The sequence below is a fragment of the Lissotriton helveticus genome, chromosome 6 (genome assembly GCF_964261635.1).
Source record: "Lissotriton helveticus chromosome 6, aLisHel1.1, whole genome shotgun sequence".
NCBI lineage: Eukaryota > Metazoa > Chordata > Amphibia > Caudata > Salamandridae > Lissotriton > Lissotriton helveticus.
The window spans coordinates 1,592,291,884-1,592,309,500 of NC_136067.1; the positions used below are offsets into that span (position 1 = coordinate 1,592,291,884).

Consider the following 17,617-nt stretch of genomic DNA (forward strand, 5'->3'; position numbering starts at 1 on the left):
TAGCTGGAATCCAGTGGCACAGTGAGCACAGAACTCACGTCTGGGCATACCCTCCCCACCTAGGGCGACAAAAGCAAAAAGAACAGATGATGGATGTAATGCTGAACAAATCGAAACATTCACCCGCAGTCACAGATCTGTGTTTAATCCATCAATTTTATTTTGTTTTGCTCACCACGCCAACCCCAGTTTGGCTGTAGATGGAACACTGAGACACTGCAAAGGGCGGCGATGAGGCTTCAGTCTGAATGAATAGAATTCTGAGGCCTAGGAAAAAGGCATCCATTGTAGAACCAAACTGCTTAAGCTCATGTTGAAGATAGGGTGCTAAGGAGGGAGTTATGCTTGAAAATCTCAATAGGGACCTAGGAGAGTAACATTAGTACTTGAAGTGCTCTATCTCTCTGTTGCATGTGAAATGTTAGATATGAATTTCCTGAATATGGTCACTGAAGAAGCCGCTGCATGACAAAATTGGCAAAGGGACAGGGGTCATGGTAAGAGTAAGGGAGTTAAAGTATTATGTTGACTATTTTAAATAATGCACTTGATGGGATAGCGATTTGACCAGGGTGTATTTTGAGTGAGAGGATTTGGCGGACTTGAAGCGTGGAAGCATTTACTTGTGGCTTTCAAATTTATAAGGGCTGGCTGGGTTTTTGGCAGCATCATAGTTTTTAAACTTGAATGTACCAGGAGTTCCTTATTAGCTTTCACTGGAGGCGATAAAAGCATACAATATTTTTTTTAAAACACACTTAGTGGGTTTAAGAAAAAATAAAGTGTTATTCTTCAGAGGAAGAAATCTGTTGTTTTCGTGGAAAATAGGGGCTTGAGATTGAACGCAATTTCTTCCTAGAAATACGTAGACAAAATGGCTAGCTCATCTAAGCTGATTGAATGGCAATGCTAAATAACTTGCTTTTCATAAGTTATGTATAAATGTAATATCAACGCCTGTCGTACCATTATTGAAAGTCTTTAAAGCAAGAGACAACACTTCTTGTAGTTATGCTCTAATGATTTTCAAAAGGAAAATGCAGTGGCGGCCGATGCACATTGACAGTAGTGAGGTGGGTGGCGGGGTTTCAGGGGAAACGTGGGGGAATAAAATAAAAAGTAAACTTACCTCATACTGCTTCTGCCACCTCGCGCCTCGTGCTCCTCTGCTTCCTGGTCCCAAGACTCTGGGACAGCAGCAAACTCCCCATCCAATCCCTGCACTGCTCTTATGCTGCATGAGAGCAGTGCAGTGATTGGCCTGAGTGGGCGGCTTTAAGGCTCCGCTCAGGACAGGGAGTCTGTGCTGTTTCTCCAACCCGGCTGTACAGTACAGCCAGGTTGGAGAAACCTAACCGCGCAAGTCTGTTTGGACAGCCTAAGACGGCCGGCCAAACAGACATGCACAGTTAGTAGTTAGTAGTAGTAAGTAGTACAAATCACTCCACCCAACTCCCATGGCCCTGCTCCTCCCTACACACTTTTGCTCATTGTTACAGGGGGACGATATTGTAACACTGCTGCAAAATCTGTCACCCAGTGACAAACCAGGCCCCCAGGGCCACAAAACCGGACCACCGGGGAAACGCCTGGTGCCCGCTACGGCCAGTCCGCCCTGCTCCCATCTTCCCAACTGTCTCATTATTCCGCGTACACAACAGGAAACAGTTGATTTCATAAAAAAATTATATTGTCTCAAACTAGTTCATTTAACTAGAGAAACTGCATACGATTAAAGGTTGATCTATGCGCAATGTGTGCCAAGTGCAGGGCTCAAGTCGGGGTACCACGCGGGTGGACGGTGTCCCCCCACTTATTTTAAGGGGTCTTACCGGGTGGACGCGTCCCCCCTGCGCAAAAGCTGGGATTTAAATTATAGCGTTATTCCCGACTCGAGCCCTGCTCTTGCCTCCGTTAGGCGCGCTGTGTAATACAATGAATAGGAAGGAGCCAGGACTGCCAGACAAGCACCCCAGCCCCCTGTCCTAATAACTCTGCGATCTTATCGGCGCTGCTGCGTTAATGGAGTATGTGAGCGCTATTACGTATTTGAGCGTCCCCCCACTTGTAGGGTTTTTTCCTTTTCGTGACGTCACTTCCGGTCGTGCCGTCACTTCACGTATTTGAGCGTCCCCCCACCTCTAGGGTTTTTCCCTTTCGTGACGTCACTTCCTGTCTGTGAGCGTCCCCCCACTTCTTTATTTAGGACTTGTGCCCTGGCCAAGTGCTTGTGCAATAAAGTGTGAGGATTCTAGGCTAGCTGGGCCCGTGATGAGTATGGTTGGCTGCCTCCCAACCCCCATTTCATTGGCCCAGGAGGGGGGGAGCCCTTTGACTAGGGTGGTTAACGAGAGTTTGCCCAAGGTGGGTTACACTTCTATGCCTAGAGGAAGGCGGGTAATAAACCTCCTCTCGTGGAATATTGCTGGGCTAAAGAGGAAGCTAGAAATTCCGGAGTGGCACACACTCATTGAGCAGTTCGATGTTTGCCTGTTCCAGGAGACATGGAGCCTTGTTCCTCTACATAAATCGGGGTATTCCACCCATTCTGTGCCCGCAGTAAGTAAGGGAAAGGGCAGACCATCGGGCGGTCTTATAGTTTGGATAAAAATAGATCTGAACTGGGTGGTCACTAGCCATATTGTGGAGTGTAATGATATACTCCACCTTTCAGCAAGAGGACGGGAGGATGTCGTCAGGCTTGACCTTTTTAATGTTTATGCGAGAGGGACACAGGGTGACTCTCCCTCTTTGACCTTAACAGCCCTGGATTCGGCCTTAGCCAATTGCCCCTGTTCAGCTAAAATTCTTGTGGGGGGTGATTTTAATTGTACATTTGAACCCCTCCTCGGAGACGACCCCTTAGGAATTGAAGAGGAGGACTCAAAATGGTTCATCCCAACTCTCTCCCTGCCCCCTATTAGGAAGTGGTCACCTAGGGCCATACAAATTAATGCACTGACAAGGGACCACAAATTAAGAGCCCTTAATGGCAGGACCATATCTGATCAGTCAGGGGCATTGACCTTTAATAGACTCTCAGGGCCGTCCCGAATCGATTACATCCTAATGGATGTTGGATTCTGGCCGGACCTAATTGATATGGAGGTCGTCCCAAGCCAGGATAGTGACCATAATCCCCTGTGTTGCAAGTTCAATTGGGGTGTTCTGAATGACAGGCGAGCAATTGTCACCTTAAAATTAACTAAAGAAGCTATCCCATTTAACAATAACCGTAGACTGAAATGGGATAAGGCTAAGCTTAATGAGGGCGATATAGGAAGCATCAAAGCGATGGTTGAGGGTTTGTCTTCCAACTTAGAAATCTGGGTTGGTGAAAATCGGACCGTCAATTGCCAACTACCCTCCCTTGACTCTGCCTATAAAACCACAATCGATCAAATTGGCCAATTTTTTATCTCGAAGGGGAAAAGTAATAGGGCTCCTGCTATATCCTCTACTCTTTGTAAATCATGGTATAATGATCATTGTAAGAGCAAAAGGAAAAAATTGACAAAAGCTCTGCTCTCAGGGGACCCTTTACTGGTTAGAGCGGCCAGGAAGGATTATCTGAAAGCATTATCATTGGCCAAACGGGAGTGGGAGGAACAGCATTGGCAGGATCTCTCCAAGGCTGTGAGCAGTAGGAACCCGAACCTTTTTTGGGAATTGGTTAATAGAACAAGGCAGAGCAAATCGCAACCATTGGCTGATCATATAACTTGCCAGCAATGGTTTACTCATTTTTCATCCCTATATGGAGACTCGGAGGAAACAACTAGTCCTGGGGTGAATAGCCTGGGTGAAGGGGACCCCGTAGATGATAATGTCCTTTTATTTTCAACCACAGAAGTAGTGATGGCGATTAGTCACCTAACCCCTAAGAAAGCCGCCGGGCAGGATGGGATCCCTGGAGATCTGTTGATGGCGGAGCCAGAGGCCTGGGCCAAACTAATTGCGATAATAATGAATCTGATCACGAGGGGACACCAGGTTCCAGACTCCTGGAAAGGGGCCGAGGTAGTTACTGTGTATAAGAAGGGGGCTAGAGATGACCCTGCGAACTACAGACCCATCAGTTTGATAGACATAATCCAGAAAGTGGTCGGCAGGGTCATTATTTCAAGAGTAGGCGACTGGATAGAGGAGGCTAGTATCCTCTCCCACTTACAAGCGGGGTTCAGAAGGAAGGTAGGCACGATGGACCAGGTCTTTCGTCTTTTTGCCATCTATTGGAAGGCGGTTACCATCATGAAAGGCAGTTTGTACATGGCCTTCATCGATCTCAAAACTGCATTCGACCTGGTCCCTCGTACAAAACTTTGGGAAATTCTAGGAGAGATGGGTTTTCCCAGTGGTCTTCTGAGCCTAATCGTAAAGCTGCATGAGGGGAACTATGCAAGGGTTAGATGGGGATCCCAGGGGCAACTAACAGACAGGATCCCAGTGCGGAGAGGAGTACGTCAGGGCTGTGTCATGGCTCCGACCCTCTTCTCCTTATTCGTAAACGGAGTGGTTGACCATCTAAAGGGGGAGGAGTCGGATGCCCCATCCCTGGCGGGGGAGAGAATCCCCACACTTCTCTTCGCTGACGACACCCTATTAATTTCCAAATCCCCGGTGGGCTTACAAAAACTCTTGAATCGGTTTAGCTCCTTCTGCACCATCCGAGGCTTAACAATCAATACATCAAAAACCAAATTGATGGCTTTTGCACCCTCAAAAAGATTTAAAAATAATTTTGTGCTCAACAACGCCCCCCTCGAGCTGGTCGAGTCTTTTGACTATCTTGGTGTCCGGATCAACAGCCGCATGACCTGGAAGGATCATCTTTCCAAAATGTTATTAAACCATCGAAGAGTATCCGGGGTGACGCTGAAGGAGATCCGTGAATCAACTAGTAAACCGGTCTCCCCAGCTATGACCATCTATGAGGGCCAGATTCTCCCCGCAGCACTTTATGGCTCCGAACTTTGGGGGTTCGAAGGGGTTTTGGACTTGATGCGAGCAGAAAACAATTTTTTAAGGAAAGTGGTAGCTCTTCCCGCTTCCACCCCAATGATCCCACTAAGATTAGATCTGGGCAGAAAAACAGTAAAGGACTTGGTGAGGCTACGCCCGTTGCTATTCTGGTCCCGCCTAAGAAGAACTGAGGAGCTCGCTAAGTATGCAGAAGGGCTGGATGAACTACTACTACTGGACACATGTAAAAAAATAGGATGGCTAAATAAACTGAAAGAATTGGCTTTCAGCTTGGGTCTAAGAGAGGCATGGGAGTTGCAATCACCACCACCCAAAGATGTTATAAAAAAACTATACTGGGATTGGGTACAGAGTAACGCTACGAGGCTTACGAATGTGGGCTCACTTACTGACCAATTTTTGACAATTAAGTGTGTGCGAAAATTGGAACCCTTTCTCGATTTAATAACTAAACCATTGGATCGAGCGCTGTACCTAAAATTGCGATATGGGACGCTCCCGGTTCATGACTTTACGGTGAGATGGTTGAATACAGATGCCCGCTCGCGTGCATGCCCTGGCTGTGCGGCCCCTAAGGAATCGGTGGCTCACTTGTTTTTTGCCTGCCCAGCCTATAAAGGGGCGCGGAAATTCTGGTTGAAACCCGTCTGTAGGGAATTAGGGCTGAGGTGCCATAGCCAGGCACTACGTGTCCTCTCTACAGATTCTTCATCTGCCAGTATGATCTGTGGGGTGGCTAAATTTTCGGGAAGTGCGTGGATGACACGTTCCCGCTTACTGAAATTACACTCCGGAGGTTCCACAAGCTGAGGACGAATTTACTGCTAGTAAATTGACGAATGAGGTGTCCATGCTTTTATTGTATTTTGTAATCTTTTATTGGTATTTTGAAATGTTTATGTATATGTATTCTTTTATGGTGATAAATTGCCGAATAAAGATATTCCAAACACAAAATAAAGTGTGTCTGAAATATAAATACAGAATGTTAACAATATTAGATCACATATCTTCCGTCTGTCCACTGATCAGTGTCCAGTGCTTGGGGCTGGTTCGCGCATAAGTAGTCTTTCAATGTCAGCCCATTCAAATTACACAGTCAATTACATTTGTAGGCTTTTCGAACCCAATAATCCAACATAAACATTGTTCATAAAGCGGGACTTCCTCAGGGCGGTGAATGGAGGTGGCCAAATTTAACGGGTGAAAGTGTTTGTGAGTTCTGATCGGTTACTTTAGCGCTGCTACAAATCAGCTGCAGTGGCTACTAATGTTAGCCACATAAATTCAGACATGAAAGCCTCCAATGGGTAGCCTTGAGTAAATAGTTCAAGTGGTGCATGTTAATTATGTTCAAAATCTTGACATCCACCTGGGTGATTATCCGTGTGCGCATCTGTTCCAGTGGATGAACGTCACCCATTAAAACACCAGACATGAAGTACACTTTGGGAACTAACCAACAGAACAAGGCATATGGGACAAACCAAAGGGAGAAAGAAAGCTTCGAACAGAAAGGATATATCATCTTCCTGTAGAGAAGTAAAGGTTAGTGTCTCAGTGCAGTAGATTTGACAAAAGCTAACTCTAGGTCTCTGACACCTAGCTTATTGTGTCAATGTCAGAAGGCACGGTAACGACTGCAGTCAATTTCAACCATTGCATGACAGCAGAAGCTGGGGGGGGGGGGGGGGAGTCTGAGGTGCTGCTCTTTGGAAGTCAAGCCGCCATCTGGAATCATAGTTGGTGGCCTGAGACATTAGGCACTATACCTACGCCTACTGAGGAGGTTGAGAAGCTAAATTACAGCTAGTGCAGAATGCCGTGGCTAGGCTCACCTTGCACGTTCCCAAACGGCAGTCCGTGAACTATGGGCTACAACACCTTCACTGGCTCCCTACAAGAAAACTTATCATGTTCAAATCTGTCTGCTTGTTGCATACGGCCCTCTTTCAGAGCTGTCCAGCAGGACTTAGGGCTATGTGTCACAGTTACGTCCCTGGTAGGAAGCTTGGCTCTGCTCACCTCAATTTGGTGACAGTGCCCAGATTTCAGAAGAAGAAATGGGGAAGGAGAGCCTTCCCGGCCACAAGCCTATGGCCGACATTAGAGCTCAAGCCCCCTTTAGGAAAGCATTAAAGACATGGCTTTTCACACTATAGTTTTTTTTGCTAGACAGTGCCTTCACTACTCGTGGGTGGACCCTTATCATTGCTACCTTCGTGCCTTGACTCCTTCGGGCATTTGCTGCGCTCTAAAAAATATCATATAAGATGTTCGGTGGAGGACTGGGGAACACTGTAAGTAGCAGAAGTCTGCAGCCTGCACAGAAAGGGTATCAGCTGCAGTTTTGGTGGGGCAAAACCCCAGAATTCTAAGAGGCATGTTGCACACACAGGAGCAATGCAATTGTAAGAACTAAGAGTGAGTTTGAGACCAATTGAACCCAATCATGCTGCAGAGGGACTGGTCGAGCGTGGCCACATTATTTTACTGCCTGCCCAAATCTATCAGAAAGAGCAATAAATCCTATTATTTTAGCCGCGGAAACTTGTAAAAAGGAAACTGTGAAGTTAATATAAACCGCGTAGCATTTGTACAATGCGCCCCCCTTGCTAAACGTTGCGTAGGAGGGGCACTTAAAGTAACTTTTGCTGCTGCTTGCTGAATAGGGCCTAGTTCCTCATACCCTTATTAGGATTTCGAACAAAGAGTGGATTGCCCCAGTTAAAGCAGGAATGCCTAACATTTATGTAGTCTAAGAAGAGGGGGGTGGTCTGGCAAAAAAAGCACTGCTTTGTGTCTTGGCCTCTTGTCTTCGACCAGTCATCCTCGGCTCTGTAACAAAGAAGGAACTTGCATATTGGAACTGCTACCTGAGAGGAGACGGGACAAAAGCCAGATTTAATCTCCGCAGACGGGCGCGTTTTACATTTTAAAAGGGATTATGTAAAGGCGGGTTCAGAAGGCAGCTTTCCAACCCCGGGGATCCGATCATGGAATAGAGATAAAGCAACTGTCGAGATGGGACAAAAGTTGCGCAGGCTCCGCCTCCGGAGCGCCCAGCGTGGGGTGGGTGGCCCACAATGGGGGCGGGGGAGGGGCAGGGTGAGACCCTCCCTCACATTTAACCACGTGACCTCCCGGGGGCTCCTCCTTGGCGCAGAGTGCAGCGGCTCCCAGTCTGCAGATAGTGGGGAGAGACAGCTGAGGGCGCAGCTCACAAGGGGCGTCTGCGAGTGACCCGGGACCCCTCCGCCCCCTTGAATCAGTGCGTGACGCGCCCTCCAGGAAGATCCTCCTCATCACCACAGGGGCGTAAACCGCTTCAAACCGGGCGCGGAGAGTGAGAGAGCATCGCAGCTGGACCAGAGGGACTGAGAGGCAGGGAGAGGTCGGAAGAGTCTAGTAACCGGAGGACGACGGCGAGGAAGCATGCTCGGCACACTGACCATCACAGGTAGGAAGGCGCCTCCGACCCGTTTGGGGTGTGGGGGAGCGAGGCGTGGTGCAGCTGCACCAGCCACACTACTTTCGGATCACAGCTGCTTTAGTAGTGACTGAGTGCACCGGCTATGCGTGAGAAGCCGAAGGATGCGTTCATTGACAGGATGCTGGGAGGAAGTGTGCTGTCGGGCCATCCACTCTCACGCGTTACTTTATTGTTGTTGGTGCAGGAAGTTGTGATTAGTAATTACTTCTCGGGGAAAATAAATGCATCCAAAAACATAAATATTTAGGGGTACCAGTCCTTCGTTTTAGGTTAATGATGCAGCTGCACTTAAGATTCATTCCCACGTAGGGGCGGCGCCCTCTTCACTTAAAAGTAGTGTTGGTAAAGGGGAGTACTCTATCCCACTATATTTCACTGGGAGTGGTATGTGGCGTGGTTTAAGACCAGACGTTAGTCGCAGCTGCTCCTTTAGAACAAACTGAGATCTTGGGCAGATCCGTAGTGTAACAGCGGCTTCTCCGCTTGGCTGAATTGTTTGATCTTGTGCACATGAGGGACCATTTCCATGTGCGCGGCATATTGTGAGCGTTTTAAAGCAGATCCGCGTCATGAACGTAGATACAATCTCCGAGTAAGTGTTATTTCAAATTACGCAACATTTGGAGCCCGGGTATCGTCTGAAGTCTGTCCGCTGAATGCTCACCCGAGCTATTGTTTGGATAGTTTCCAACACTGGTCCACAGATAACTGCGCATACTACGCCCCTGCAGCTACGTCGGTGTTTTCTCATGGGTAGCGCCCCCTGTTGGTCACGACTCCGTGTACCGAGACGTGGGTCCTACGCCAGCGCTCGCAATACTAGGGGTTGGCTTAACACTACGCGCTTCTAATTTTCTAATTTAAGATAAATTCGACTCGTATTTATTGGATTCTGTCAAGGATCACACGTTTTGAAAGAGTACAAGGTACCTAAGCAGGTTGGGCGAGTCTGATATGACTTTTTGTATTTAGAAGCACGTTTAGTATCCAAACTTATTAAAATGAAAATAAATGTTAAAGCCAGTTGATCCATTGCAACCACTCGTGGGATGGGCGAGGCCATACGTTCCATCCCATGCTTTCTTCGCCACAGCCATCTATTGAGGGTGCCACAACAGGGTTGTTTGTGTGGGGTAGGTTTCCTTTCGTGCTTTTGGAGGGATGCCCCCTCATTGCCAGTGGCTTACCCAGTACGTCATGGCAGCCATAGGAATGAAATTGGCTTCTGGGCCGCTGTTTCACTTGTGATAACAGCAATAATCAGGGTTCGTGGGCCCCGCAGGCCACTGGTGGAACAGTAGCCTGGGTGGTGGGGAGATCCAGGGGCCCCCTCCAACACTACTTGCTCTGGGGCCCCTGAGGGGGCCATACAGCTCCTGAGTCCGGAGCGTGGAGGGCCCCCTCCGTAAACCATACTGGGGGGGGGGGAGGGGGCGAGCCAGCCAAGCATACAGAGTGCGTATACAGTAGCTGGCATCGTTGGTTGTTAGAGGAAAGTATACTGCTGAATAAACTAAAGGTCTGAGACAGACCGCAACTAATCACCGTCTGAAAACACCCAAAAAGCGATTTAAGAAATTTGGTAGAAAAAACAATAGCCTTGTTTTTTTTTCTCCTTCTAATTTAAAACTCTTAGTTAATGTATTAAACACCATATTTTACCTATAGTTTATTTTCTTTAAAATTTAGCGTGATAGCGGCAGTGGTAAACGTAAATGCAATTCCATACCACTTAGAAGTGCAGCAGGAATCGTGGTGACCTGATAAGATACCTATGCATAAATCAGTGGCCAGTTTTTTTCCAAAAAATACCCTAGGTTTGAAATCTGAGCCGTATTTATCCTAATCCCGGAATTTTGTTGAGGAAATATTAGTTTATTTTGCACTTACCATCGTGAAAATTACCGGGTAATTTAAATGATAGAGATCTTTATCAGCGCACTAAGGCCCTTCTCTATTTGTCTCACTCTGAGCAGATTTATGTGGGGACATTTTATGATGTGGCCGGTTTTGGCTTGATGTGTCCAGTTTGTTGTGGGCGGCATCAGCCGAGTCACTGTTGGCTGCACATCCAAGAAACCAATCACTAAAGCAGCATAGGTTTTATGGCGGTTGTTTTATTGCAGGTCACGGTGGTGGTGTTTTATGTTCTTACACTAACGTCAGTGGTGGAAACGTGCCACGCAGCACGCACGCGCCCCTCAAACTGCAGCTTCTTCCAATCCTCCCCCTGTCTCCTTATCTCTCAGCCTGAAACCTGATCTACAACAGTAGTCGAGGGGCGGGGCAGCGAGGCCCACATGTTTCCCGTGTGGCTTTTATGGTTGTCATGTTAGGCTTCCTGCACATGGAGTTAATTTGCCCTTTTATCTTTCTCGACCTGTGTGCCTGAATGCGAGGATTGGCATGGTCTGACCGGGATTAGGTATGTTAGGACATTTAGGGAATTGTATGATTTTTTTTTTTGATTTTTTTTTTTACAAGGTGGCAACAACATTAACTCTGTTAATGTTCTCTCCTAACTCGTCTTTATTTTCACCTCACGTTGGACCATACCCGAAAGTATTTTAAGCTTTTTAACTACATTTCACAACTTTGTTTCGTGAGTAACTGTGGCGCCTCCTTCATGCTCCATCGCACCTGCCTGCTCCTTGGTGGTAGATTCATTTGGGGATTTTGGTGCATATTGGCCTATCCATAGTATTATGCCAGGGTTTAAACAGACACCATTTTGTACAAATGTAAGCGTTTGAATTGCAAAGGAATGAGGGTTTCTGCAGCATGGCTGCCAAGAGTGACTTAGTCTTGTATTGGCCAGATACCTCCATAACAGGTCTTGATTGTTTTGTTATAACTTCGGGTGCCAGGCGAGCTCGACTATATTAGTTAGCCGCTGCCAAAGGTACACAAACCCATCAAGCTATCCTAGTATTGCATTCGTCTGCTCTGAGCATGCCCACGGTGCATCAGCACCCTTCGTGCGCTCCATTTGTGTCATTGACAAAAAGCACAATAGGTTTGCCAATTGCATTTAAAACTCGCTCCTGCTCCCGGCTGGAAAGCAAACCCTCGACCATGACACTGCCATAAATCCGCGCAATTCCCAGCTGTAATCATTGCCTCCCCCTCCTGGAGAAACGTACATATGGCATAGCACGTATACCCTTCCTGAGGGGCCCGTCCCGAGGAATGGGGCGTGTGCGACATCGGCTGGCTCAGAATGTAGGGAATTCCTGGCCGGGGTCCAGGCGGTGCTACAAATCCCCCGGGAACAGCCAACCAGCTGCAGATGTCGACATGCTCGAGTGCAGGCGCATGGGGCTCCTTGTTGCATTCTGTCCGCCTGCTCTCTCCCCCGCCCCCTCCTTTCCCCAAGTCCCAGATAAAATTCTCCTGTGGGAACGGAGAGATACGGGGACTGGAAAATACGGGGCACCCTCGAGAGGTGATTAGATAGCCGCGGGCAGCTAGTGGGGTGGTGTATGTGGGAGGCAGGCCTCCTCCACGCTGTTTGTCGTGGGGTTGTGGATGGAGACGTGCACCGCAGGCAGGGTGAGACCTGGTGCCCAGCTCACCCTGGATCTTTGTCAGGGGCTTTAATGATCCGATGTTTGATGCATTTTTAACTTCCTTCAAGGACAAGTTCGTGGACGGTAGAAGACGCAACTGTTTTACCCGCCCATCCATCTACATATGTTTCTAGTGCTCAATGTCACTATGGTTTGCCCCTAGCTTTCGTGTCACAGTGAGTTGCATTCTGGGTCTTGTTGTCTGGTCCTCGTCGCTGGACAAACCAGACCAAAGTATCGGATATCATGGGGTGTGAGCATATATCCGTGTGGCGATGACCCAGTTAATTAGCTGGACTTTGCGTTCTTGTAGAGCGGTGATTGCCCTAAGATTTTCCTTCAGTGTACCAAGAATAAATTGCATTTGGTGTCTGGCAAGAGGTGAGCGCTAATGCTGTAAGGAAAACGCAGTTGGCATGCCACACAGCGCCAGCTGCGTGTGTGCCCTGTTGGCAGTTCACTGACGGAGGGTGCAGAGATGGCTGCCGCTTGACGCTGTGCCGCTTTAGCTACGCTGCTCGTGCTTTCCACTTGCACTTTTACGCCTTCGGCGTGCATTTGTGGTCTACATCGATGTCAAACTATCTGGTTTACTCTGTACTCCCCGGGTTGTTTTTGCTGACTGTTCATTGCCTGACCCAAAAAGTGAACTTAATCTCGCGCGCCTTTGGTCCTGACAGAATCCCCGGGTGCGTTTACAGGGAGCTGCGAGGGTTGACGCTGGTGCGGGTCGCAGTCCTAAGAAACTGGCTACTGCGTCATTGTTGAGCGCACGGGCCTCTCCTGTCCAGGCACACATGGGGTGGGTTACAAATGCAGCCCATCTGGTTCTCAGAATCCCAACTCTTAATGTTAAAACCTTACCCATGTACCCTCTGAGTTCCCTTCGAGTCGGCGTGTTAGTCTGCTTGTGCAAACTTTCAACCACTAAAACACACATCTTTCCCGCGTGCTAGGCTCTGTAGCATCTCCCCTAATTCAACCCCGTGCATGTGAGTTTCAACCCTCAGCCTTCTGGAGCGCAAGGCGTGCTGCGCATGTATGCGCCTTATCCATATTTTGAGATGATGAAACTCGAGAATTAAACCACAAAGGTTATTGCAGGAGGTTATATAGACTCTTATTAAACCTCAAGCCCGTTGATTGTTGTATCGCTTTGAGCATGTGATCCATGTCCGTTCGCTCTGAGCCTCTGTCCCACTCCTGTCCAAACTGACGTGCTTGAGGTCCAAGATTTGCAAAATCAACAAGGTGATGGAAAAGAAAGCTTGACGTAATCTCAGCCACTGGCCATGCTCACTGCTGCATTCCAGGCCGTTGGTTCCCACTGTGTCCCCTGCACCAAGGCCCGCCTTATGCAAATCAGTTTTGGCCCTGCTCCAATAGGAACAGTCTACCCCCAACTGCCAGCCCAGATAGAGGGAACACCAGCAACCCCGGACATGTTTCGACCTACTTTAGAGATAGACTTGGATGTGGCTTGGTTAATTACCAGTGGCGGAGCTTAAAACTTTTTTGTATGCTTCAGTGAGATCCATAAATAAATCCACTACTTGTATAGCGCACGAATCAAATCCACTACTTGTATAGCGCACGAATCAAATCCACTACTTGTATAGCGCACGAATCACCCCCGAAGGGGTATCTCGGCGCTGGGGGCCGTTGGGAAGATTAAGCGAGCTATGGGCAGACCCCTGCCGCCGGAGCCGGGGATCAAACCGTGATCCCCAGCATCCAGCGCCAGTCACCTGGCCACAGCGCCACACCTCTTCCCTTCCATGATTTGTAGACTCTATACCGTAAAGGATGGATCCACCTTCCCAGCAGGTATTGAGTGTGCATGTGAGTGCTGGAGGATTGCAGAAAATGCCTTATTTTCTGAGCACCATGCAAGCAGGGCTGCAGTCCTCAAGGAAGCCAGCAATTTTTTTCCTTTGTGAAGGAAGGATAATGCAAGAGCGGATTAAATAAGAGCTCTCTATTGCTACCACTGCATTGAACTGCACTGAAATTGCATTTATCTAGTGCTTACTACACCATGTAACGACATGTACAGTAGTATCCCTACAGAGCATAGCAAGAGTCCGTATATGAGCCAATCCCTACAGAGCTTGGCATGGCCTAACTCCAGGCACTCTATAGGATGGAGCTGCAGGCTGTTAAAGTTCTGCTTTTAGCAGTGCTTACTTTGTATAAAATTAAATGCCAGGGCCCTTCTAGGAAGGCCACTGCAGCTTGCACCACACATTGGCGCTGCTGATTGACATTACCAACGTAACACCTGATTATCACTCCTACAAGTGTGATTAATTCAGAGTATTTTAGGTCACACTAAGCTATAATTATGGCGTGAGAGGCTGGTATTATTCATTTTTAATGTATGTTGTCTTAAACGCTGTTGTACTCCTCTCATAATTAAAGACCGTGCCACCGTGTAGTGGACTGCCACTAGAGCCGGTGTGAGATCTAAGTGCAGAGCGTTGGACACCACTGGCTCAAATTAAGCTTTTAGTTTGAGGTACGTCTAGTTGAGGTGAAATACCCAACTTTTGCAAATGCTGACAAGTGATCAAGCCATATTGAATGTGGGATACTGGTTGTATGTTTAGTCCGCACACTGTAGGTAAACTCCTTAATTTTACTAACCCCCTCCACCTGCAGAGTGATAGGATTTAGGTCCTGACGAATGCCACACATCTCTTCATAGAGTTGCAATAGTTGGCAGAAACCTGTTGACCCCATTATCACAAACGGGTTGAAGTCACATCCCACGTTTCCATTTTAATATGCCTCTATGACACCAAGTGCATTGATTCTGTCCACAGTGCCATTTTTAGCAGTTTCAATTTTCTTGCTCACACACTCTGCCCCAAGGTAGCCATCTCACATTGGTGTTTACAGCTATAAATGCAAATACACAACCAAAAGTGCTCCCCTTCATTTTGGGTGAGTTGTAGTTCATACCACTTGGGGAGTGGTGAGAGGAGTAGCCCGATGATGAAGCATGTTACCTAAAGATTGGTTAGGGTTCTCGTCTTCAAACAATTAGGTTTTCTCATTAAGAGACCACACTGTGAGCCCCTTTAACTCCTTCGCTGCAGGGGTAATTCCCCCACGGTGTGGGGGGAGCGCCGCGGTGCTCATGATGAGCCCAGCTCGTCATGAGGCACAGTGGAGCTGGGCACGTCACAACCTCGCCCGCTGATTGATTCTCCCGCACAGGCAGGGGATCAATCGCGCGTGGGCGGGCCGCTGCCGTTATGACGAGCCTAGCTAGTCATGAGCAAAGCTCCACTGTGCCTCATGACGAGCCCGACTCATCATAAGCATGGACGGGGTTAATAAGATGGGTTTCTTCCATTAGATCCCACACATTTATTCTGTGCTTATGGCATAGCTTGAGTCCGTATGGTAGGGGGTCCCTACAGAGCAATGCTATTCAAAGTACTACAGGGGGCTTGCAGCTCTTCTGGCCTTTACTTGCAGCCCCCAGGGAACAGCAACACTGGGCCGCTGCCTGTCTTACAGAGAACTAACATCCATAAAGATGTTAAATAAACAGCAATTATTTATATAGAGGCCAGCTGAAGTAAAAAAAATAAGCACAGGTGTCCTGCACCACTCTTTAAAGACATCTTACAACAAACGTAAGAATTTCAGAAAGTCCCTTTGAAATTCAAGAACGTGTATTTTATTAACACTGCAGAGGCGTTTCACCTTATTACATCAGGTTATATCAGTGCATTGACGTTTTTCCTTTGACGGTTTTCAAACCTGAATTTAGAAACCTTCATGCGCTGGTCCCGCCAGAGGGAAGCGTAGCTAGAGTCTGTATATGGTCTGGTTCCTATTGGCCTTGAAGTAAGGAACACTAAAGACCAGACAGTGGCCTCGTGTAGCCACCAGAGGGCAGATTTCTGAAGCTTTGCTGTCCTGGACAGCCACAGAGTAAAAGCGGGTCTTGCAGCCGTGTTCTTGGTCGGATGTAATGGGACACGGATCAAGTAGACTTTAACCCCTTGCCTGCTTATGACAGAACCATGTCGTCATGAGCTGCGAGTGGCGTGTGCCCATGACGCCGTGGTTCCGTAATGCTGCGGCCACTCCGCCCATGTGGCATTAATTCACCGCCTGTGTGGGCAAATTAATGAGCGGGTGCGGGCATGACGGAACCACACAGTCATGGGCACACGCCGCCCGTGGCTCATGATGGCGTGGTTCCGACATAAGCGCCCCCCCCCAACGCTGCAGAACAATTTGCGCAGCGGCCAAGGGGTTATGGGATTCCCCCTTTGTGAGATACTTTGTGCCGCGGTGGCTGGGTGGGAATCATCCCCAGTAGGGGCTTCATATTTGACCCACAGCCATTGCCACACATCTGTGTGCCTCGCAACTAGTGATCATTGTCTCGGGGCAACACTTGAGGGGATTATCGAGGGGCATTTAGGGCAAACCATTCTCGAAGTTTCTTGCACGGGGGTATCCCACCAATTACTATGCACTACCAAGAGTTGGCATTGAGTGCCTCTGGGAAAGATTGCCACCACTGCCTGAGGCGGTGTGGAGGGATTCTGATCCTCTCACTAGTGTTGGTGCATGCAAGCGCGAGGGCCAATATGATGCATTATATGCATCCTGTGCCATGCTTCCGGAAAGCCTGGCGTGTTTATTTTGTTGTTTTTGTGCTGCTGCGACAAGGGCGGTAAATACACTAAAGAGTGTTGCTTAACCACATCGCTGTGGCGGCTATTCCTCCGCAGCGCTAAGAGGGCGGGGGGGGGTCACGCGGCTGGCCCATGCTGGTGACGGAACCGCTCCGTCACCAGCCGCGGTTGAGCGTGCTCATGACGGAGTGGTTCCGTCATGGCCCCGCCCGCTCAATGAAACGCCCAGCGCAGGCACGGAATCCTTGCGGCGAGCGGGCCATGACGGAACCGCTCTGTCATCAGCACAGCGCCACCGCGGCTGATGACGGAGCGGTTCCGTCATCGGCATAGAAAGAGTTAAACAGCTTGTTTCATGAGGGAGGTTGATGTCAAAGGCATGGGGTGTAGGACCTGAATCCCAAAATGGTGGTGCTTGGATTTAGCATTGATGGAATCGCATCCCTATAGGATGAGCAACACAGTGACCAGGTGCTGTAAGAGACCTGTACACAGGGGTGCCACCCGAGTGGGCGCTTGGTGCACTTAGAAGAAAAAAATAAGTAAAATTGGCCTTGTATCTTTTCAGTTGGTGAGATATAAACAAATCAACACCCTGGTGACTCAGCTGGGTCCGGTGTGATCCGCTTGCAACGGGTTACCTGAAATTTGTACCAAAGTGGGTACACTTGGAACCTGTATTTTAGAGCAATACATCTAGCACTTCTGAGGGTTAGTGCAAACTACGTGTCTTATTTTCTTTTTGCTTGAGGATATCCTCGAGTAGCGTTTTTAGTGGGTTTTTTTTAAAACATACTACTGCCACCATTCAAAGCGCTTTGCCTGGCCTATGCTACATGGCTTTTTATAGCGACACAGGTGGCCTCGGAATTTCACTTGGCAGGTTAGTTGTAGCCAACTAACAACAA

The 17,617-nt window shown here is 48.3% G+C and overlaps 1 protein-coding gene across 3 annotated transcripts in view; it reads left to right on the forward strand.

The window, feature by feature from the left end:
- AKAP12 (A-kinase anchoring protein 12) overlaps positions 1–17,617 on the forward strand; it is a 512,834-nt gene that overhangs the window by 464,218 nt on the left and 30,999 nt on the right. Inside the window, exon 1 of one of the 3 annotated variants that reach the window (XM_078649390.1) lies at positions 8,137–8,443. The exons of the other annotated variants lie outside the window; for them this stretch is intronic. Within the exon in view, the coding sequence (XP_078505516.1) occupies positions 8,419–8,443 (25 nt within the window). The 5' untranslated portion in view covers positions 8,137–8,418. Of the gene's footprint in view, positions 1–8,136; positions 8,444–17,617 lie in introns of those variants that run through there. 3 annotated transcript variants of the gene reach the window in all.